The 24161-nt window shown below is 40.0% G+C and overlaps 1 protein-coding gene across 2 annotated transcripts in view; it reads right to left on the reverse strand.

The window, feature by feature from the left end:
• The window catches only part of armh3 (armadillo like helical domain containing 3), a 98509-nt gene that overhangs the window by 21721 nt on the left and 52627 nt on the right, over positions 1 to 24161 (reverse strand). Inside the window, exon 24 of one of the 2 annotated variants that reach the window (XM_031906237.1) lies at positions 13477 to 13676. The exons of the other annotated variant lie outside the window; for it this stretch is intronic. Within the exon in view, the coding sequence (XP_031762097.1) occupies positions 13637 to 13676 (40 nt within the window). The 3' untranslated portion in view covers positions 13477 to 13636. Of the gene's footprint in view, positions 1 to 13476; positions 13677 to 24161 lie in introns of those variants that run through there. 2 annotated transcript variants of the gene reach the window in all.

The following is a 24161-nucleotide window of genomic DNA, read 5'->3' on the forward strand; positions in this document are numbered from 1 at the left end:
GCAGAGCGCACAGGAGAAGAGCGCACAGTTAGGATGGCGTTCTGGGAAGCTGGCATAGGGAGAGTGCGGGCGCAGGTACGCAGGGACACAAGTCCGTGGGGGGCACATCGGGCACATCATGCCATATACTCGAGTATAAGCCGAGGGTTACTTTTTGAGCACATTTTTAGTGCTCAAAAACTCGGCTTATATTCGAGTATATACGGTATATGAAATGTAACAGCAGTCAAATATCCTCAGCCTGCCTTCAGCCTACATCTTCTAAATACCACAATTCCCTGCACATGTCAATTAAGAAAGGAACATTACAGTGCGATGCATGGTGGGTTATATAGTTCCTGCATGCCGTTTGTAAACTGTTTTGCACCTGGATTTCAGCATATAAAAATGGTTTTTTGAGGAAGAAGATTATAGTGATAGGTATATTAGGGGTTTTTTGTGTTGGGTTTTGGTTCAGATGCCGAAGTTCCCCTTTAAACCTAAGCACAAATGGCCATATTTGCAATTAATGCAACTTTAAATAGGTTTTATGTTTTATTTAGAAATTTGGGTGAATCCAGACATGTTGGATTAAGTGCATCCTTCATTATAAATAACATGGATAATTAAAAAGGTTCTATACACGGAATAAAAATAGCTACGACCAAACACCTTCGCATTGACTTTACATGCCGGCAATGCAGAAGTAGAAGAATAAGAAGTAACTGAGCTGATGAGTGAATATTATAGAAGCAGGATCTATACAACACAGAGCTGCTGTTTGGCCAGTAACCAGAAGTGTGGCCCAGTTTCACCTTTTGGCATGTTATATAATGTTGCACTTATCTGCCAAGGACAAAGCTTAATGAGAATTCCCCTTGAAGACAAGCCTGTACTGCTCGAGTGGAGAACAAATGTATGTTTAGAGATTTCCAGCATTGGCCGAGAGGAATAATTATTATAAACACAAAAGGAAATGTATTTTCTCCTTTTGGCTAAAAAGAGTTCATGCGGAAACTGATTAGCACAAAATTCCCACTGCTATCTCAAAACATTCACAGTTCCTATTGTGCTTTAAAATCGCTTACTGGTTTTCAATGGCTTTACTGTCTCTAATGTTATTATAAGGCCTTGAATGAATTGCATGAGGCCATCCATTTGCCATCTTCCTGCCTGTCACTTCTTGAGAGACATTACTAGATGAAGAGAATTTGACTTTGACATTGATATTAAATGTTCTGAAATGATAAGATTCTAATGAGGATCCAGTCACGAACACAGGAAAAATAAGGCACATGCAGGCTAAAAATCACATGTAAGGACCTGTAAAGCACCCCCACAAAAAAGTTTTAATCAGTAAACAGCCTCTTTGAAATCTTTAAATACCTGCCATTCTAGTTGTTCATATGTTAATAATAAGGCTGCAGTATACCCTTAATCAATTGGGATTCCTTTTCCTCCTCTAACCAACTCGGCCCCCTCCCTTAGGAATGTATTTTGGCTTTTGGCCAACTGAGCATGCTCAGTTCAACTCAATTCAGGTTACTAAAGATTAAAAATATTTATTATAGACATTTAAAATAGCCGTGTTCAAAAGAGCATTACAATACCAAGAAGCAATATACTGTAGGTACTGGTGCATGGTGGGCCAGCAGATCTCAGATTGTACTGGCAGCAACCCGAGCCAATTGCTCAACCAAGAGGTTGATCTTATAACAAAAACATAACTGTTACTTCTTGGGACCTTGGGCTTCACTATACAGTGCAGAAGCCTGGCCTGCCTTTATTAATATCTTAACAATGGATTACCGCAAAACTGACCATGATTCCTTAGCTCAGGCACGTTCTGACCAATGTATTCTCACCTTAAGAGTGATGACAGCACAGTTACTGGTATCAATTTTTTTAGATTTTGATTAACAGTTTTTAAATTACGTCTGCCATAAGATTATACTATATATTGAACAAATGTATTACTCTTTATTGAATACCACTGTTCATTTTCTATGCCCTCCTCCCTTGTTTTCTCTTTGCTATCCATTGGGAAATAGTAAAGGGTCATCTACAACCCCAAACACAGTTGTGGTTGTGCTAAATTGGACACAGTTGTTGTGCACATTGATGCCATTCAGTAAAGGTGCTTGTGTCCAAATACCCTTGAGCTAGTGCCTTTTGGCTCCGCTGCACCCAGCCAGTCTGTTAGGGGGAATCATTAACAAGCGAGACAGCTGACGTGAGGAAGCCTGGTGGTATTCCCATGGTTTCACAGTGGTCAATATGCAGAATGGAATTGCACCTAAAGAATCAACCGCAGGCAGCATTTTGAAGGCAAGTGCTGACAAATTACAGCAGCTGCTCTTTAAAAATAGTGCAATATTTAGTGCAATTTTGACTGATCTGTGTAAAGTGAATTGATGCATTGGATGCAACGGTGTCAAAGAAGACAGCAATTATGCCAGAAAAACGCTGCATTTTTACAGCATACATGCGGTCGGAAATGACCCTTTATGAGGACGTAATGCTTGGCTTTCAAATAATGTTGTTATCTTTACATCCAGTGTCTTGATGACTAAAAAAAATGAAAAGTCACATGTGTAGCAAAGGAAGAGATGATATAAGCAGCAAGGTTTATATTCAATTGCCTGGCTGACAATTAGGTAGCGGATTTATTTGTACAATATTTTAATTCTTGCAAACAATTTCTTGCCTTTGGCTCTGTCCTGTGGCCTTTGCCAGCCTTTTTCAGCAATATGAGCAAAACCCAAGCTTCCAGCTTATTTAAATAAGTAGCGACAGAGCTGAGGGAACATTGCTGGCTGCATCTGTTGTGAAGCAAAATAAACCATCTTGTTCTGCAAGATTGGAAGTGATTTTTTTTTTCCTGGGAAATTCCCTGCTGGATGCAATGAAGTTGATCCCATTTAAAAGAGTTTGCATTTAATTTCCTGGCCCCAGGATGAGAGAATGTTATTGAACCAAGGTAATGGCTGAAACTTGAATCAGACAATACAGTAACCCGACATATGACCCCACTCTTACCATTTTACCCATATTAATTATGGTCATTACCACACTTTAATTAGTTATATCACAGTTCTCTGATGAGCTATAAATAGACAACTGGCTCCTGTATCCCATGGATTCTTTCTATAAATAAAAGTGAGCCTTCTATTCTATCCTTTAGATTAGTGCTGTGGTACCAAGGGCCGGAATTTTTCTGGCCTACATGGTGTAGGGTCGATAATAGAAGCCCATTTTGGCAACACCCTTTTTTAAACCACACCACCATATTAATGTAAACATTTTTAAGACACACAGGCAGCATAGGGCAGGCAGAGTATGGTCCACACAGGCAGCATAGGGCAGGCAGAGTATGGCACACACAGGCAGCATAGGACAGGCAAAGTATGGCACACACAAGCAGCATAGGGCAGGCAGACTATGGCACACACAAGCAGGATAGGGCAGGCAGAGTATGCAACACACAGGCAGCATAGGGAAGATAGAGTATGGCCCACAAAGGCAGCATAGGGCAGGCAGTATGGCACACACGGGCAGCATAGGGCAGGCAGAGTATGGCACACACAGGCAGCATAGGGCAGGCAGAGTATGGCACACACAGGCAGCATAGGGCAGGCAGAGTATGTCACACACAGGCAGCATAGGGAAGGTAGAGTATGGCACACACAGGCAGATTATGGCACACACAGGCAGAGGTCATCACAAACCCTAAACACTTTTTGAATTTGCAAATAACTGTCAAATTTACAATGAACATAATTCCTCATATTGAAAGGAACCATGGTATTCTGGCCTGGATGGACCATTTGCTACTCCCCCTTAGAGTGACAGTCATACACCCTCACCTTGTTCCATGCTGAAATTATTCATTCTGAAACTTGAGAATCACGAAAATCAGAGGGGCATGTGTGTGTGTTCAGGCTCACAACTTTGCAATGTGTGCGCTGTGTGGCTGATGGTATAGTATTGAAAGAGTCAGTATCCAGTGCAATTCTGATATCTATTCACTCCAAAATCCCCTGCCTCCCATGTGACCAATGACACTGTACCATTCTACAGTATCATAGAACTACCCAGCACCTTTTTTCTGTCAATAGATAAAGGAGCTGAGATTCATTTTCCTTATATCCAAGACACCATTGCCCAACTGACCAATTAGATGGTGCCACTCCAGAGTATTAGAGCAATACACAGAAGGCCACTGTAGCATTCTGTAACCTGAAATCACATGCCTGTCCATCTGTCCAATTAGATTGGAACACCCCATAGTTTCCTAGAGCTACTTAGCCATACATTGTACCAAAGGAAAAACATGCACCAATGGGTTTCCAAGGTTCTGGATTTCAGTCTGCCATTTGCTTTGCCCAATTTACAGTCCTTCCCACCTTCCCATCTGACCATTTACACGGTTTCTTTCCATAGTATTCCAGAGCACACAGCACATTGCTGCAGAGACACCAAAAATGTACTCAGTAGCAGTGAATTTGCCTACAGATCTGATAAAATTTGACAGCCAATAGCGGGTACTGGAATGGCTACTTATCTGACCAATTACATAGCACTGGAGAACTGGAGACGGCCATGTAAATCTTTTGTGAAGCATCATTTTAAAAATGTAACATCAAATTTCTAGGTCAACACCAGGTACATCAGTTAGTATATTATATATTTCTACTGTACATATATGTTTCATACAGCTTCTTTGCCAGACCATGTCATCCAGAGGAAATATGTACATAATGCATTATATTTCCAATCTTTCTAACCTTATACCCGTATAAAGTATAGCCAATGACAAGGTATAATGTATAATTTTACCTGATGAATTAACTGCAAATAATAATAAAGTGAAATGAGCTTCTGTGTATGAGCAGTCAACCCATACATGTAAATACATGCTAAATATGAGCAGAAGAAATAAAATCAGTGTTGTTAGTGAAATAAGGAAACCTTGTAGAACCCAATCAAGACCCAGTAGTCATTTCTAGATTCCCCCTGCTGGGTTGGAGTCCACGGATATATCCAAATAGGAAATGCAATTCTCTCCAAATACATTTGTTTAACATTTTCAATAGGTTTAGTCATTTGTAGTCATAGTAATTTGTGTTATTGAAGCCAGTAGTGTTGCTTAATATTCTCTGAACCAGAAAAACAACGGAACAAACAACCAATGAAGAGCTGTTTATTTTAACATGGAGCAGTACTGTACAACCTGGCACAGCATTCATTTCTGTAAAAACAGATTAGCTAATGATCTAATGGGACATGAGGGAAAATTGTAAACAGCCTGTGCCCAGGTTGGGATATGTACCCGGCTCTGTGCTGCAATGGTATCTTATAGCCTGTGCCCAGGTTGGGATATGTACCCGGCTCTGTGCTGCAATGGTATCTAACAGCCTGTGCCCAGGTTGGGATATGTACCCGGCTCTGTGCTGTAATTGTATCTAACAGCCTGTGCCCAGGTTGGGATATGTATCCGGCTCTGTGCTGTAATTGTATCTAACAGCCTGTGCCCAGGTTGGGATATGTACCCGGCTCTGTGCTGTAATTGTATCTAACAGCCTGTGCCCAGGTGATGATGTCTTAAGGTCAAGAGGTCAAGAGACCTCAACCGTTGGAAAATGACTGATGTCTCCTCACAGCAACTGAGAGAGAAGAAGCAGAAGACAAAGTTCAATGTGATTCCAAGAGAAAATGAAGAGGATACTTTCTAATTCGGGAGATTTGGACACCAGGCCCTCACAGGAGAAGAAGAGAAGACGAGAGAGTAAAGAGGAGGAAGAAAAGAAGTTAAAGAAGAAGAGAGAGAGGAGTCCTGAGGAGCAGCCGCTAGATGAGTGCTGCAGGGAGAAACGCAGAAGGGAGGAGAGTGAGGAAGGTAAATAGAAAACACTTACCGTATATACTCGAGTATAAGCCGAGGTACCTAATTTTACCTAAGAAAACTGGAAAACTTATTGACTCGAGTATAAGCCTAGGGTGGGAAATGCAGCCGCTACTGATAAGTTTCAATAATCAAATTATTTAATAAAAGGACACTCAGCGTGACCCCCTGTGAATTCTACATAAATATATAATGTTGGCAGCTGCAGATTAATTCCTCTGTGCCCTTCCCTTTGCATGATGGGTAATGTCCCTTGCTCTAATGGATCCTTCCAGCTTTGTGTCTGCTTGTCAGGTACATTAAAGATGGTCACAGAAAGCAGTCCTGTGTGTTAGGTCCTGATTAGATCACAAGGGAAGCACATGCAGACCCATCAGATGAGGCTATCATCTGTGGCCTAATGAGGCCTTCACCAACACTAATCTCTTTGTGGCTTGCCCACCTAATGTATGCTGGAAATTTGTTACTATTTATGCTGACTAGCGATAATGTGGAGATGCAAGCAAGTAAGAAATGCAAATGGTGACTGATAGATTTATCTGACTCTAAGCAAAGGTTTCTCACAGAAAGTATATACTTGGCTGATTACCTGTCCCACCGGCAAATTTGATCTTTTGCAGAGATTCTGACTTCATTCTCAGGACGTTGCTTAGCGTTTCTCTCCGTGACTTGTACCAGCAATTAGAAACTCGAAGCCCCATCAGATCCACTGCTTGTTCGACATAATAATAGGTAACCGGCGCATATACATCGCGCCTGCACCCACCCCTGCACGTGCGACGTGTGTGCCTGCTCGCGCTACGGATGCGCCGGTTACCTATTACCTGCAAGGGATGCGCCGGTTACCTATTATTATGTCGAACAAGCAGTGGATCTGATGGGGCTTCGAGTTTCTAATTGCTGTTACAAGTCACAGAGAGAAACGCTAAGGGGGGAACATTAATAAAAGCAACGTCCTGAGAATTAATCCAAGTCGGAATCTCTGCAAAATATCAAATTCGCCGGTCGCACAGGTAATCAGCCACTGCACTTACTACTTGACTCGAGTTAAGCCGAGGATTCCTTTTTTAGCACATTTTGAGTGCTGGAAAACTCGGCTTATACTCGAGTATATACAGTAAATATGGCTAAATTGCAAAAAGGAGAGGCCCACATATTTGCCAACTGTCCCTCATTTATTGGTGTAATTTTTGTTAAGGATTCAGTTACCAATATTGGTGCTAAATTGCACCGATATAGTACAGTTGCCAATAGCTACCAGTCAGCAAAGCAGCTTTGAAGAGTGTTCTTAAAAAGCAAAGATCTAATTGGTTGCTACGGGTAACTGCACTGGTGTAATTTAGCACCTATCCTCATATGCAATAAAAAGCACTAATTAATGCCAGGTTCAGCAACCTATAACAGCCAAACAGATGTTTGCTTTTCATCAAGTAACCAGTAAAATACTTCCTGCTGATTGGTTGCTACAGATGATGAGACCTGATAATGTTCTCCTATTCTATTAGGGAAAAGAAAAAACACATTTTTATGGTGCATTAAGTGCTGTTTTTGGTAAAAGGAAAAAATGGGGCAGATATAATGCAACAAAAATGTCTTTTTTAATATCTCTTTCCCCCTCTAGGAGCCGAACCCGTGAGCGTAGAAGCTCAACCTTCAAGGCCAAACCCGCTCAGTATCTCCAGCTACACCTTCTACTCCCTGCTGGGAACAGGAGGATTCGGCAAAGTGAGTGATTGAATCTATATGTGGTAGGAACTAGGAAGCAAAAAAAAAAAAAAAAAAAAGAGAGCTCTGGGAACTATTTCCAATGATTCCAAAGAAGCGGAATTCAAATCTGAATAATTTCTTAGTGCTCTAATAACATAAATATAAATATTGACTCTTTTTGTGCCTTTCTCAGGTTATGCTGGCTAAATTAGGAGGCAGAAACAAACATGTGGCTGTAAAATCCATCCAGAAGACCAAGGAGACCAATTACAAGTACTGGACATCACCAGTGACTGCCAGTTTCTTTGCCAAGGCTATGAGCTTTTCAAACGCAGGTACAACATTGGCTTAATATTTGCATTTAGTTTGTAATACTGTTCTCTGTATACCCTAGATGATAGCTATAGTCACATCTGATCCCCTTACAATTCAAAACCCTTCCTAATGCCATATATACAATATATATTCACAATCAAGCAAATGCCAAATGCCCTGCTGCTGTCTCAAAAGAGAATATATCCATATAGTCATGCAGAGACGGACTCAGGGACTTGATTATGAGCATGAAAGAAAAATCAAAGGTTTATCTTATATAAAACCTGCTTGCCTTGTATTCCCCATGCATATTCATTGAAGTTTATATTGCACCCACACTATTAACGAGCTGATTCCATATAATCCTATTATATATTTTACAACAACATGTACAGGAAGGGGTTTTTATGACTGATAAAAATAGGGATTTTTGCCGATCCTATTCGGCTTTAAATCCGATCCTATTCTTTGTACCACCTTGTAATAAAATAAGTTTTACCCTATGTTGTGTAAGTGTTGTGCTATTTCTTTCTCCCCTTGACTCTTTCCATTTGTCTGTGTAACCAGCGGCACGCCTTCTATATGATGGAGTTCCTGAGTGGGGGCAGCCTTGAGGATGAGCTGAAGCAACACAGCGGGTTGGACATGGAGAGAGTTCAGTAAGTGGCACGTGGGGTAAATGGTACCAGTAAAATATCACTAAGAGATAGATTTGTACCAATTGCACCTACTGTTTAACAAGGATTGGATAATATGTACATATTGACACAGCATTATATTCAAATTTAGTTGTCAAATATTTTCTACTTCTCTTAAAAGAAAGTTAACGTATTACAAGATAATCTTCATGTACTTAAACATTATTTCACTGTTTCAAAGGTTCCATTCAGCGGAGATGATTTGCGGCCTGCAGTTCCTACACGGCAAGGGGACCATCCATCGGTCAGTACAGATTTCTTCATCTCTGTAACATTCTACAGCAAAGGCCTCACACAGGTCTCTCTGCAAATCAGCAACCCTTCTGTTCTGTAACTCCTTTAATCTATATATTACAGAGAACTGAAACCCCTGAATATTCTGTTGGACCATCAAGGACATGTTAAAATCTCTGATTTCGGCCTGGCCAAGCAGAATATCTTCCTTGGCGACGCCACGTCTGGCTGGGCTGGAACTTTGGGATACATGGCCCCGGAGGTGAGATATGCAGTTACAGTATATTTACATAAGTAATCTATTAAAGGCAAGAAATATGGGAAAGAGAATAGGAGAATGTGCCAAGAACAACAGAACAGTATATAAAATACAGCTAATGTCTTTCAAAGACATAGGGGTTTCACTGTACAACTGGGCAACACATATTAGAAAGATCCCCAGACTGGTCCAATTTTTCAGGAATAGAAAGACCAATCTAGGGATCTAAGTTACCAACTGAATATACTAGGGGGGTGAGTGCCAAACATATGGAACCCCACAGTGAATCACCCTCTCCTTCAACAGCCACATTCATATTTACAGTATATGGGTACTTCTTTTGTATCTGTGAATATGCCTGTATGTGAGCATTAACTTCCACAGGCTATATTTATTATAGGCATATAAAATAACTATGTTCAAAAGAGCATTAAAATACCAAGAAGCAATATACTGTAGGTACAGGTGCATGGTGGGAACCATCTTTATCTGGATCAATTACTTTACATGATAAACATTTCCATTACTAGCTCAGCCTTAAGGTCCCCATACACAGGTCGATTGTAGCTGCCGATATCCGTCCCTTTGACCGACTCGGCAGCTTATCGGCCCGTGTAGGGGCAGAAACGAGGGGCCTGGCCGACCGATATCTGGCCTGAAATTGGGCAGATATCGATCGGTCAGGTTAGAAAATTCAGATCGGGGGACCGCATCGGCTCGTTGATGCGGTCCCCGAACCGACTGCACCATTGCTGCCGTTAGAATTCGATTGTTTGACCCGTGTATGGGCAGCTTTACACAGATCTTTAGTGCCACCCACATTGTACCAGGCATCACCTATATTTGCAGATGCAGTTATATCCATACAGCACAGCAAATGTTCTAATCCAAGCTAAAGAAACCAACTGGTCACAATTGTTACTCTCTGCACTCTATACACTCAATGGACAGCTGAATTTATTAAACTATGTTGCCAACATTATCATAGTAGATGTACTTAGAATGTGCCATTTTCCCTTCTTTTCAAGATTCTCCATGGAAAATCATACAACGCAGCAGTAGATTGGTGGTCATTTGGCATCACCATCTGCGATATGGAAAATGGAAAGCTGCCCCTGTCGTTCCTCGGGACCCAGGAGGATAAAGCTACATCAAGGGACAGAAACATCATTCCCGGCTTTTCATTTTTAAATTCCACTTGGCTTAAGTAAGTAATGGGCAAGTGTGTAAACCAGCCAATAATATCAACACACCATTCCATCTAGCACTGGTACATAACATCAACAGGCAGTTGGCATATCTGTGGGCTTCAACATCATCTCTACCTGTGGCACAAAGGCCAGGTCATCCTCTGCAATTCCTGTTTTAACCGTCAGCTCCACCTTCACCTGGGATTCCATCTCCCAGAGTATGAGACTGCCGGGTAACATCAGGCCTGGAATTATGAGAGGCAGTCACTCATCTGGCACATCAAGAGAGGTAAGTTCCAGGTAAGTATTTATTTCTAAGAGAGAATGTGTGAGAGAATGTGAGCTAAGGGTGTAACAAGAAGGCGAGCAGATACTAAGATCCCAGCCTGCTTTGCCTTCCTGCACATCATGTCTATAGAACCCATACCCTGATAGTTATGTATATAGTTCTGTAATTCTATAGTTTTTTCAGGCCAAATTTAGTTAAATCAGTTAAAGGAACAGTAACACCAAAAAACTAAAGAGTTTTAAAGTAAATTAAATATAATATACTGTTGCCCTGCACTGGTAAAAGTTGTGTGTTTGCTACAGTAACTCTACTACAGTTTATATATAATAAGCTGCTGTGTAGCCCTGGGGGCAGCCATTCAAGCTGGAAAAAAGGAGACAAGGCACAGGTGACATAGCAGATAACTGATAAGCTCTGTAGAATACAATAGTGTTTTATCTGTTATCTGCTAAGTGCCTGTGCCTTTTCTCCTTTGAATGGCTGCCCCCATGGCTACATAGCTGCATTCTTTATATAAACCATAGTAGTGTTTCTGAGGCAAAAACACCAGTTGTACCAGTGCAGGGCAGCAGTACATTATTTTGGAATTTCTTTCATTCACTTGAATTTTTTGGTGTTACTGTTCCTTTAAGGTTAAAGTTAAATGAGCAAAGGGTGGGACTCATAGACACGTGCAGTTGATGCCTCTTATGTTGTCGTTGTTTGTCACGTTTGACATGTTTTGTGTTGAGGGGAGCCAATGGCAAATTATTCCCATTGGCTCTCCCCTGAGGCGTTACACCCGGAGGGAAAGGTGTGTGAATGCCGGTAACAGGGTTGAAGCCTTGCCGTGGCGTTACTGCTCACATGTACAAACATGTGCTAATTCAACCAATGGTGCGACTGTGAGTGAAGTGTTTCATTGGCACAAGTGGTCACTCTATTTTGAGAACTAGATTTTTTTTTAATTTAGGTCCAAACCTCTCAAGCTCAGGTACTGGCGTTAGTTCTAGGGAGAGGAAAATTCTCTCCATTGTTTTCTGGTTTCCCTCAATAACATATGACTTTGCACATTATTATTTCTTTGGTATTTTATGGCTCCATCGCCATTTTTGTAATCTTGAGACTGACTTCCAGCAGTGCCTCTCTATGGGCTTACTGAATGCCACCTGAAATCAGTTCCTGAGTATGAAGCATTCCATACAGAGAATTCCACTCCTCTAAATGCCCTAAATGAAATTGTATGATTTTGTGTAAATATTCCATTTTTTGTTTAGAATGAAGTTGCAGGATGGTTCTCCATCCTCAGAATCAGCATAAAGATTGCTTTTAAAGCTTGGTTTTTAGAAAGGACATGTAAACATACACAAAAATGTAATCAGTGAAAGCCTCTTGGAAACCTTTAAATACCCGCCTCTCTGGTTATTAAAAAGTTAATAGTAGGACTACAGCATCCCCTTAATTACTTAGGATTTCTTCTCCTGCTCTAACCCTCTCGGCACCCTCCCTTAGGAATGGACTTTGGCTGTGGGCTACTGAGCATGCTGAAGAAACATCGTTTATTTATTAGAGGGGAAATGGCTGCCAGGCGAAAGCTGCTATTTATTTTAGAAAAAACGTGATGGTGATGGTGAACGGTGGGGGAAAATGTGCCCAACTTATATACATGGTAGGAAAATGTATGGTTTGCATGTCCTTTAAGCAGTGCCTCCTATACCGTCCTCAGCCCTCCACCAGGGCATGGTATGTGCATAACCTCACTGCAGCACAACTGACCCCCATATAGATGGATTTTGACCAATCCACTTCAGATCCACCTGTGTATTTGTGAGGATATCCAAAGAACATGCCACACTGCTATGTATAGAAGGCATAGAACATTTCTTCAGAGGTTATTCTGCTTCACACATTGCAGATTCTTAACTTATGGATCCAGACCCTAAAGTGCATCTCTATGCAGTTGAGGCTAGGTCTCAGTGATAACCATTATTAAGTTATAATATGGTTCTAAACCACATTTAGGGACACAATTCTGATTCCCAAACAAAATTTTATTTTACATTCCTGCATTCTATACTGCCTCTTTTGGCTTCAGTAAGGGGTAAATGTCATGACCCTTCCCAAAACTGTGTGATCATGTAGTCCAATCACAAAACATTAATTTAAAAGAATTGCTCCTGTAATGTAAAACATCACATTCTCAGGTAGCTCATTTGGTGGAAAGGTATTTTAGTCAATATACCAAAACTGGTTTAGATAAAACATTATGGTAATTTACCAATTTATATTGCATTCATTATTATTATTATCTATAATTATGAGAGCAGTAGTTTTCAAACTGTGGGTCTGCCCTACCTGCCGGGTGTGGAGAAGTGGTGCAGGGGCTCATCCTGAGGGCCATTTAAGGTGTAATTACTAGATTTTTGCCTACTGGCTGCCCTGGAGACACCAGAAGACCAGGCTGAAGTTAAATTGGGGTGAAAACTTCTGGTGTCATAGATATTCTTGAAACCATGTTATTACTGATACAGCCTTCCTATATTTGTAACATTGTTATGAATCAAACAAACATATATATATATATATATATATATATATATTTTTTTTTTTTTTTTTTTTTTTTATTATCATGACTAAATGAGAGCAGCCTCATTGCAAGTATGTATAGAGTGAGAATACCTTAAGCTCCTACTGGTGTGTGGTTGCATTCCACACAGTCCATCCATCAATCTTCCCCTAAGCATTAGTGAGAATACAGTCCCAGTGCACGACTGTAAGGCATCAGTATTGTACCGTAGAGAGCCAACAGTATATGTGCTAATTAATGGGTTCATGTCCCTCAGACTGGGGCCTATCAGTACTATAATTATCATTACATCATAATCTAATTTATTTTATCCACGCTTTAATCATTTTATGCAGCTTTTTGCTATTTCACTGATTCAGTTTGCCTTTCTTTAGTATTCTTACCTTTCCCATTCTGCTACTTAATTCTATTAATACCTTGCATTCAGCAGAACCTACTCCTTTCTTGTGGGCCTTGCTTTGCACACTCCTACATTTGCTGGGGTGCTTTAGTCATCACTTGTGAGAGCACAACGATGTCTGCAACCAACATTTTCTGAAACACAGATGCAGGCCAGGAACTGGTTAAAATAAACCCACCTGTTTTTCTGGTAAATAAGTGAAGCGGCCTTGGTTACAGAGACATGGGGGCATTCTAAACAGTTTAATATAATTTGGATCAGATTTCTCAATGCTGTGATATGGTCTATAAGAGAGAGATCCGGGCAGGTACAGAATAAAGAAATGGAATGAGAATTTACAATAAAAAAAAAACAACCATAGATGAGAGCAAAGAACAAATCTCATAGGAATGAGAACAACCAGCTGTGCAGCTCCCCTATCAACAATGTGCTCCACCAAGGTTAAGGGTAGGGGAACACATTATGATTTATTATTATTAACATTTATTTATAAAGCGCCAACATATTCCGCAGCGCTGTACAATAAGTACATGGAGGGGAATTCACAAAAGTGTCACTAAGTACACAGTTCTTAAAGTGTCTGTTGGCAAATTGTAAAAATGTCACAGCAGATTCACAGATGGTATATTATAGTTTACAAATTCACAAAAAAGTTGTACACAATAGCCACGCCTACATTTTAAAAACATTTTTTGAAAATTGACGGAAGAGGTGGAAAAATGACGGAAAATTGGTCTGTGAGTAAGTTGGCGTACAAACACCATTTTTATACATCATTTTTATTAAAAGCATTAGAGAGATTATTTATATATTTATACATACTTATCTTATCCCCCATAAGCGCCTCTTCTCCAGTGTAAACAAACCTAACTTGCCCAGTCTTTCTTCATAACTGAGACTTTCCATACCCTTTACCAGCTTAGTTGCCCTTCTCTGGACCCTCTCTAATAATGTCCCGTTTGAGCACTGGAGACCAAAACTGAACAGCATATTCTATATTGGGCCTTACCAGCGCTCTGTAAAGGGGAAGAATAACCCCCTCCTCCCGTGAATCTATACCCCTTTTAATACAGCTCAAAACCTTGTTTGCCCTTGCAGCTGCTGCCTGGCATTGCTTGCTACAGCCAAGTTTATTATCTACAAGGACTCCAAGATCCTTCTCCATTATGGATTTGCCTAGTGCAGTCCCATTAAAAGAACAGTAACACCAAAAAAATGAAAGAGCTTTAAAGTAATAAAAATATAATGCACTGTTGCCCTGCACTGGTAAAACTGGTGTGTTTGCTACAGTAACACTACTATAATTTATATAATAAGCTGCTGTGTAGCCACGGGGGCAGCCATTCAAGCTGGAAAAAAGGAGAAAAGGCACAGGTTACATAGCTGATAACTGATAAGCTCTGTAGAATACAATAGTGTTTTATCTGTTATCTGCTATGTGCCTGTGCCTTTTCTCCTTTGAATGGCTGCCCCCATGGCTACATAGCAGCTTATTTATATAAATTATAGTAGACTTTCTGAAGTAAACACACAACTTTTACCAGTGCAGGGCAGCAGCACATTATATTTTAGTTACTTTTATACACTTTCATTTTTTGGTGTTACTGTTCCTTTAAGGGTATAAGTGGCTTGCATATTTTTACATCCCAGGTGCATGACCTTACATTTATCCACATTAAATCTCATCTGCCAATTAGCCGCCCAGTTTGTCAAGATCCTGCTGCAAGGATGCCACATGGCTGCAGAATTTTCTGTCATCTGCAAACACCGATACATTACTTATAATACCCTTAAGTCAATAATGAACAAGTGAAATAACAGTGGACCCAGTACAGAACCCAGAGGGACCCCACTGAGAACCTTACTCCAAGTAGAGAATCCTCATTAACAACCACCCTCTGTAGCCTGTTTCATATCTATGTGCAAACAACATGGAAAGGTATATTGATTTCTGGGAAAAAGGTAAAAAGGGGTCACAAGAAATTAGTACCCATACTATTAAGAGAATGGAAGCGACCTTCACATCTCACCACTTTACAAAGGATCATATAATGCATTCATGAAGAGCAGGGGAGCTATCTTCTATTATCTGATCAGCAGATAACTACAGACAAGCTTGGACTGACAGGCCGCCAAAACTCATTAATGTTACAATCTAGCTCACTGAACAATTTAATTGACTGATTCTGCCACTTGACAATGCTTACAATACCCACTGCCAGCTGAGGAATGGAAAGCAGGTTTAGGCAGGGCATTCTGCCGGCCAGTTAAGGTACTCTGCCATGTGGAAACAAATTGGATTTACAGATAGATTTTCTATTGAATTCATTAAGAAATAAGTCAAGCAACCTGAAAGGAAAGAAAAGCAAGAGAAGTCTTTTCTAGAAGTCCTTGATTTTTATTAACACAGCCCATATTATGTAATTTAGAATAATGTCTACAAATGATTGTTACGGTTTAGGGTATGACTCAACTTCAACTCTACAGAGCTACATTCAAACAATATGAGACCTGGGTTTCCAGATAAGGGTCACTCTGTAATTTGGATCTTCATACATAAGTCTATTGAAAAATCATTGAAAGGTTAAATAAACCCAATAGGATTGTTTTGTCTCCAATAAGAATTATATCATAGTTAGGATCGAGTACAAAGTACTGTTTTAATATCACAGAATCATTTTTAAATATTAGAATTATTTGATTAAAATGCAATGGGAGATGGAATTCCCGTAAATCGGAACTTTCTAGATAACAAGCTTCTGGATAATGGATCCCATACTTGTATACATAACCTAGAAATGGTGCATTGAACCATAAGAGAAAGAAATCTGCACATATACACCTCCAGAGAAAATATACTGCTGGAGTTGGCAAAAATCGTTTACCTGCAGCTAAATGATTGATGGCGATTTCTCAGTGATTTATTTCCTGGTTGGTTGATGACTCCAAACACCAGTTACTATGTTATGGAGTTTCCCATAGCTGCAGGAGATCCAACACTGAACACAAAACAGCTGAAAAGCCCAAGCCATCATTAGGCCTGCAACTTGCTTGGCACTAGAGGTTCTAGCCCACTATTTTTGTGCAGACGGGGAAGAGAGAAATGAAATACAACCTATGTGAATCTCCAGCTTTCAGCAGCCCAGCAAGTAGTGGCAAGGGAATCATGCATTTACCTTGGTACTTGCATAGTGCAGCCAACTTTTAGTGATATTCTAGGCTCAAATGCCACTCTTTTACCCTTGTAGCTAGATTCACACTAAAAGCACAGCTAGTTTTACACTACTTAAGTGTCTTTAATTAGACAACCATTTCATTCAATTTTCCTGTGAAACATGACTTATGATATAAACCACTGCTGGGTCGAATAAAAGATGATTGGTGCAAAGACAATAATGAAATGATGATGTCACACACATAAGTCAAAGGAGCCTTTTAGCAGGGGCTTTAAAGGGGTTGTTCACCCTTGAGTTAACTTTTCATATGATGTAGACCCCAACCAGTGTTACAGATACACCGTTTTACTGCAAGCAGAGCCCCCAAACAATTGAAAAGTTGCTTAGAATTGGTCATTCTATAACTTACTAAAAGCTTACTTAAAGGCGAACCCCCCTCCCCCTTAACATTAAAGGACCACATCAGGTCCATTGGTCTCTAGCTGGACAACCATGATTTGCCTTAATAAATATAACAGTATAAATCACTGGTTCTAACAGGGTTCTCTGCCCCAACTGAGATCCTATTTCATGGCCCTTTCCACTTTTGTTAATCCTTAAATAATCTTGCTGCTGTTATATCTTCCATGGGTCACATCACATTGCTTTGAAGACAAAATACTCATATAAAGATAATAGATAATAATAAGATAATAACTTTTTAAAATGACTTTTCTCTCCCATATCAACCCTAACTTAAGCATATATCCACTGCACTAGGGCAGCCAAAAAGCACAAATCCACAAGTATTAAGTTAAAAAAAAGGAAAATAACCGATCAATAGGGTAGAGATGAGTGATCATTCATAGAGTTACTAGGCACCATTTATCTTCTGAATTGACTTTCCATTAGGTGCTGCCACAGAGGTAATATTTATTGCATTAGTCTGTGCTGAGGAATTGATAAATATATGCCTCACTATGAACAGTCAATGCCCATAATAATCTACTGATGGATCTGTAATATTAAGGTTTGTCCAAAGACAACGGTGAAATGGTGCCGACGTGACTCTGAATAGCAATGAATGCAACCTGAACTCCGCATTATAGCTAAGACAGCTATTCTCTTGTCTATTTTCTAAAGCCATATAGGATTAACTTTATTTGGCAGAAGGGACTGTTTATTAGGCTGCAGCCTGGCTTGCTATAAGCCTCAGCCTAGAAAAACCACATTAACCCAAAAAAGACACCATGCAAGAGGTGACTGCATAATAAAGGGGAAGAAAATATTTGCACATCTAATGAGAAATTCACAGGAACTAAATAGATCAAAACACTATACACACTTAATGGATATTACCAGCAGTTTTTTTTTTAAAAGTAATAGTGGCATGTTTGTATAATATTGCCCAGGAGCAGTAACCCATAGCAACCAATTAGAAGGTAGAATTTACTAGTCATCTGATTAAAAACAAATATCTTATTAGCTGCTATTGGCTACTGCTATGGGCAAAGAGTTTTTATTACATATAGGGGTTATCTGCAGGAGAATGCTGATTTCACTGATCTTTGGAGCACTGTAGCAATGCCTTTGGAAAACGATTGCCTGTATAACCTATGCCTTGTGCTAAAAATTTAAAAATGTTTAAAAATAACTCTTAATGCAAAAAGAAAATAGCTTGAAAAAATGTTATAGTATCCCTAACAAAAAAAAAGGGGGGGGGGGGACTTTCTATCCTCCAAAGACTTCTGCCTGTTCACAATGGCTGGGAAGCATCCCTCATTTACAACCAAAGCTGCCCATACATTATAAGATCTTGCCAACTGAGTGGATCTTTTCCCACAATGCTTACCTAAGGTGTTGGAGTAAGAACCACATCAACAAGCTGATGTGATCCTCAAGGCGGGAAAATTAAAACTGCCCATTCAACATTGGCTTGAATTTGACCAGATATTGGTCGTGTAGGGCTGTCACAGGGCCCCATACATGGACAGGTAAGGTGCCAAATCAGTCTTAAGGGCATTTATTGGCAGCTTAACCCGTTTACTGCCAGCCATTTTGGTCAAAGCGGAACTTGTATTGCCAGACAGTTTTTGAACATTTTGCACTGTTTCACTTTAGGGGCCTTTCCTCGGGGGGACTTTTAGTTTACCAAGGAAAACAATATATCGTTTTTTTCAGAACAACCTAAGCTTTCAAAATATGGTAGAATTTTTGTGTAATTCCAATTCTGTAACAAGATATAGGCTTCTAAATGTCTAAAAATGCAAAAAAAATAAAATTTTACATAATATAATCACACATACTAGAAACAAAAATTATTTTATGCACGAATATACAACTGATTTGGAAAGTCCCATGTCTCCTGAACGTGCCAATACCAAATATATATAGTTTTATGGAGATTTCTCACTTGTATAGGTCAAAAACTCCCAGCAGTACACTACCAAATTCCCAAAGCACTGCTCCAAAAAAACTGCATACTTTGGATTTCAAGGCCAAAATTCCACTAACAGAAGGTTTATCCCAGAAAATTGTACATTTTTGGAAAGAACAGATTCTGGGGAATACAGAATAGGCACAACTGTCTGTCTACTCCAAACTATCAAGTCGCAATGCTTTCCTAAAGTTATTGGTTTTTATCAAAATTTGTGATTTTTTTTAAAAATCGCTTCAAAGCTTCCAGTCTATAGTATCTTATCTCCTACAGGTCATAAAGTAACCAAATAAAACACCCTAAATATGAATGCCTGGGGTCCACTGAACAGTTTGATGCCCAATATGTATAGGTTTACCTAAGTATGTGGCATGTAGGGGCCCCAATGTGAACATACCCCATATGAACTGTCATTTCTGTCATTTCAGCTTCTGCAAAATCAACACATTTACATCATTATATGTGGGATAAAGCTAGTAAAAAGTATGCTCACCCCAGAAAGTCATATATTTTTGGAAAGTACACATTCCCCCGAATCTAAAATGGGTACCCATGTCTTTCTACTCCAAAGTACCAAGCCGCACAGCTTTTCTAAATTTAGCAATTTTGATGACATTTCCAAAAATCCCCTCAAAGCTTCCATTTTGAAGCATCTTATCTCCCACATAGCATTAGGTGCCAAGATAAAACACCCTGAATTTGAACGCCAGGGGTCCACTGAACAGTTTGATGCCCAATATGTATAGGTTTACCTAAGTATGTGGCATGTAGGGGCCCCAATGTGAACATACCCCCATATATACTGTCATTTCTGTCATTTCAGCTCCTGCAAAATCAACACATTTACATCATTATATGTGGGATAAAGCTACAAAAAAGTACGCTCACCCCAGAAAGTCATATATTTTTGGAAAGTACACATTCCCCCGAATCTAAAATGGGTACCCATGTCTTTCTACTCCAAAGTACCAAGCCGCACAGCTTTTCTAAAGTTAGCAATTTTGATGACATTTCCAAAAATCCCCTCAAAGCTTCCACTTTGCAGCATCTTATCTCCCACATAGTGTTAGGTACCAAGATAAAACACCCTAAATTTGAACGCCAGGGGTCCACTGAACAGTTTGATGCCCAATATGTATAGGTTTACCTAAGTATGTGGCATGTAGGGGCCCCAATGGGAACATACCCCCATATGATCTATCATTTCAGCTCCTGCAAAATCAACACATTTACATCCTTTATGTGGGATAATGCTACAAAAAAAGTACATTCACCCCAGAAAGCCATATATTTTTGGAAAATACACATCCCCCCGAATCTATAATGGGTAAATATTTCTTATTGCTACAAAGTACCAAGCTGTAAAGCTTTCCTAAGTTTGCAGATTTATATGACATTTCGAAAATCGCATAAAAATGTTGCAATTTATTTATCTCTCACAATTTCTTGATAAAGATCAGATATAGACAAATCACCCCAAAAAGGAACACCAGAGGTCTACTGAACAGTTTGATGCCCAATATGCATAGATATACCAAAGTCTGCGGTATGTACTGAACCCAAAATGAAAATAGCGCATAAGGATTTCTCGCCTGCCAGCTCAGCTTTTGCACACAGAGCCCCCTGTCAGTGTATTATGTGCCAAAACTTCCCCTAACCATACAGTGACCCCCACAAAACCATATATTTTTGGAAAGTACACATTCTGACAAATCCAACAAGGGTAAAGAGTCCTTTCTACACCAAAGTACCAATCTGCAGAGCTTTCCTAAAGTTATTGGTTTTTATGACATTTCAGAAAATCGCCTAAAAATGTTGCAATTTGCCGCATTTATCTCACACAATTTCTTGCGTACAAAGGCAAGTCACCCCAAATAGGAACACCAGAGGCCTACTGAACAGTTTGATGCCCAATATGCATAGATATACCAAAGTCTGCAGTATGTACTGAACCCTAAATGAAAATAGCGCATAAGGATTTCTCGCCTGCCAGCTCAGCTTTTGCATACAGAGCCCCCTGTCAGTGTATTATGTGCCAAAACTTCCCCTAACTATACAGAGACCCCCACAAAACCATATATTTTTGGAAAGTACACATTCTGACAAATCCAACAAGGGTAAAGAGTCCTTTCTACACCAAAGTACCAAGCCGCAAAGCTTTCCTAAAGTTATCGGTTTTTATGACATTTCAGAAAATCGCCTAAAAATGTTGCAATTTGCCGCATTTATCTCACACAATTTCTTGCGTACAAAGGCAAGTCACCCCAAATAGGAACACCAGAGGCCTACTGAACAGTTTGATGCCCAATATGCATAGATATACCAAAGTCTGCGGTATGTACTGACCCCAAAATGAAAATAGCGCATAAGGATTTCTCGCCTGCCAGCTCAGCTTTTGCATACAGAGCCCCCTGTCAGTGTATTATGTGCAGTAACCCCCCTAACTATACAGTGACCCCCAGAAAACCATATATTTTTGGAAAGTACACATTCTGATGAATTCAAAATAGGTAAAGTTATTTTTGTACACCAAAGTTACACCTGGCAAAGCTACGCTAAAAACAGATCAGGAACACTTATATAGGGATAAAATGTGATAAAACCACAAAAATTGTGCAAATCAGTGAAACAACAAAATAAGTTACATGACAGTGTAATTAGTGGCCAGAATATCTGATCCAATAGTTACGCTGTCAAAATAAACAGTTTTTAGGTAAAAGAAAATAAAAACAAAGTGGTAAAATGAAAAAAAAAAAAAAAAAAAAAAGCAAAACAAAAAAAACCCAAAGTGTTTGTGTATACATGTATGTACATGTGTAAAAGTTGTGTGATAGTGTGTAAGTGTGTATATGAGTGTAAATAAGTGTATAAAAGTGTGAAAAATGAAAAAAAAAATAAAAAAAAAATGCTAAAATGTGTGCTGTAAGTGTGTGTAAATGTATGTAAGTGTGTATAAATGTATGTAAATGTGTGTATAAGTGTGTAAAAGTGTGTAAATGCAAGAAAAAAAAAACTCCTTACCTGTTCCTGAAGACCGATCACCTCCTTCCTCAGTTGGGCCGGCGCTGGGGGAGAGGGAGGAAGCAGGAAGCAGCAGATGCGATGCGATCGCATCTGCTGCTTCCTGGAGGGTCCTGCGAGTGATCGGCTCGCAGGACCCTGATGACAGCCCCCCTGGCACATTGCCCAGGGGGGCTGTCATTGTTAGAAGCTCTCTGCAGCGGCGGCACATGCCGCCGCTGCAGAGAGCAGCGCTTAAACGCCAACGACGTATGAGACACGTCGTTGGCGTTTAAGCCCTTTTACTGCCAGCACGTATGCCATACGTGCTTGGCAGTAAAAGAGTTAAATCTGCCATGTATGGCCACCTTCAAAATATAAAAAAAATACCGGCACAACAGGACTTTTAAGCGGGATAAACCCTGCTGATTTTTAATAGTAGCAAACCCCCTTATACAGGTGGTGGAGAGTGCCGAAGTCTCTCTAAATACTGTGCACCAGGCGGAACAGAGTAAGCTCAAGCCTTAAAACGTGGTACCATCCATGTGTTTTCAGGGATGTCAAAATGCAATAATAATATTGCATGCAAGTAGCTGAATAGTAATTACATATCTATTGGAAAGGTCTTCATAGGCCCTATCATGATGTGATTGTTGGCCTGGGATGCCTGATGTATCATTTAGCTAACAAGTCAGATGTGCTGCACTCTGATGTTCCAACGCAGGCTTGTTTATACTTCCTATTTATGAGTGGCCTGGCCAAGCAGTGTCTAATCAACTCATTAAGGAAAAAAAGGATGCAAGTATGAAATTCATCTGATAAGTACAAAGAGGTGAGGGGCAGAAAATAATTTACACAGTTCTAAGGATTATGCTTTCCCCCCGGCAGTCATAGAAGTATGAAAACGTTTGTATACATGCGGGGCTAATAACATCTGAATAAATGAGCTTACTGAGCATACATGAAATCCACACAATCATAAATGGGTACATAAATCCAATCATTAAAAGGCTGCACAGAACAGAATGGATTTAAAGAGCAGAAAAAAAACATATTTAAATTTCCCAGGCGAGAGCTCTACGGCACCCATTTCCATCTTGGCATGCACCCTGAATAACTTTAAACTATATCCTACGGCATCAGTTTTAACATTAGCATTGAAAATCCATGAGCACAAGTGTAATCAGAATAAAAAAAAACAGAGAGCAGATACTGATAGCTAATTACAGTACAGAACCATTAAATGTTCTAAGTAGAGGGTTTGGTTAAAACACCAAGGCGAAAGCCTTCTCCTCTCACAACAATACATCTTCCCTCTCTCCTAAACCTTGTCCTGCTTGCACCCCAGTCTTATCACACTGCAAATGTTGAATCGTGCAATGCCCATGTTTGGCCCTGCAGGGAGATTGGGGAATTTGGTGCAAATGGAATGACTATGATGTACACCGTACACCATGTCTTTGCCTCATTTATGAAGCTTAAGAGAAAAAAGCCTATTGCAAAAAGTAAATTCAAGTCTGGGTTTCATAGGAGACTTCCATTTAATGAACAAAAGCCTAGGGCACACAACGCATATCCTCCACTAGTGTTTTCCAGCCAGAGGAGAAGTCCCCGGGCAGCCAAACACCTAGTTCAGGGGTAGGGAACCTTGGCTCTCCAGCTGTTATGGAACTACCAGTCCCACAATGCATTGCAGGAGTCTGACAGCCACAGTCATGGTTAATTAAGGAAAATGCTTGCTGGGATTTGTAGTTTTATCACAGCTGGAGAGCCAAGGTTCCCTACCCCTGACCTAGTTAAATGAATCAGCATTTAACTTGTGCGGATAGACAAATTCTGCTACAAAAGCATAACTGAATATCCAGTTGAGGGTCTAGTCAGCTGGAACCCCCAAGGCAAACAAGGTGCTACCTGGCAAACCCACTTGAAAAAAAGAAGGAAACAACGTGACGGGGGACAATGATCAATGATAAGGGATGATGAGGGCATGGATTAGGGGTAGGCAGGCAGAAGGGGTACATGCCTAG

The sequence above is a fragment of the Xenopus tropicalis genome, chromosome 7 (assembly GCF_000004195.4).
Source record: "Xenopus tropicalis strain Nigerian chromosome 7, UCB_Xtro_10.0, whole genome shotgun sequence".
Taxonomy (NCBI): domain Eukaryota; kingdom Metazoa; phylum Chordata; class Amphibia; order Anura; family Pipidae; genus Xenopus; species Xenopus tropicalis.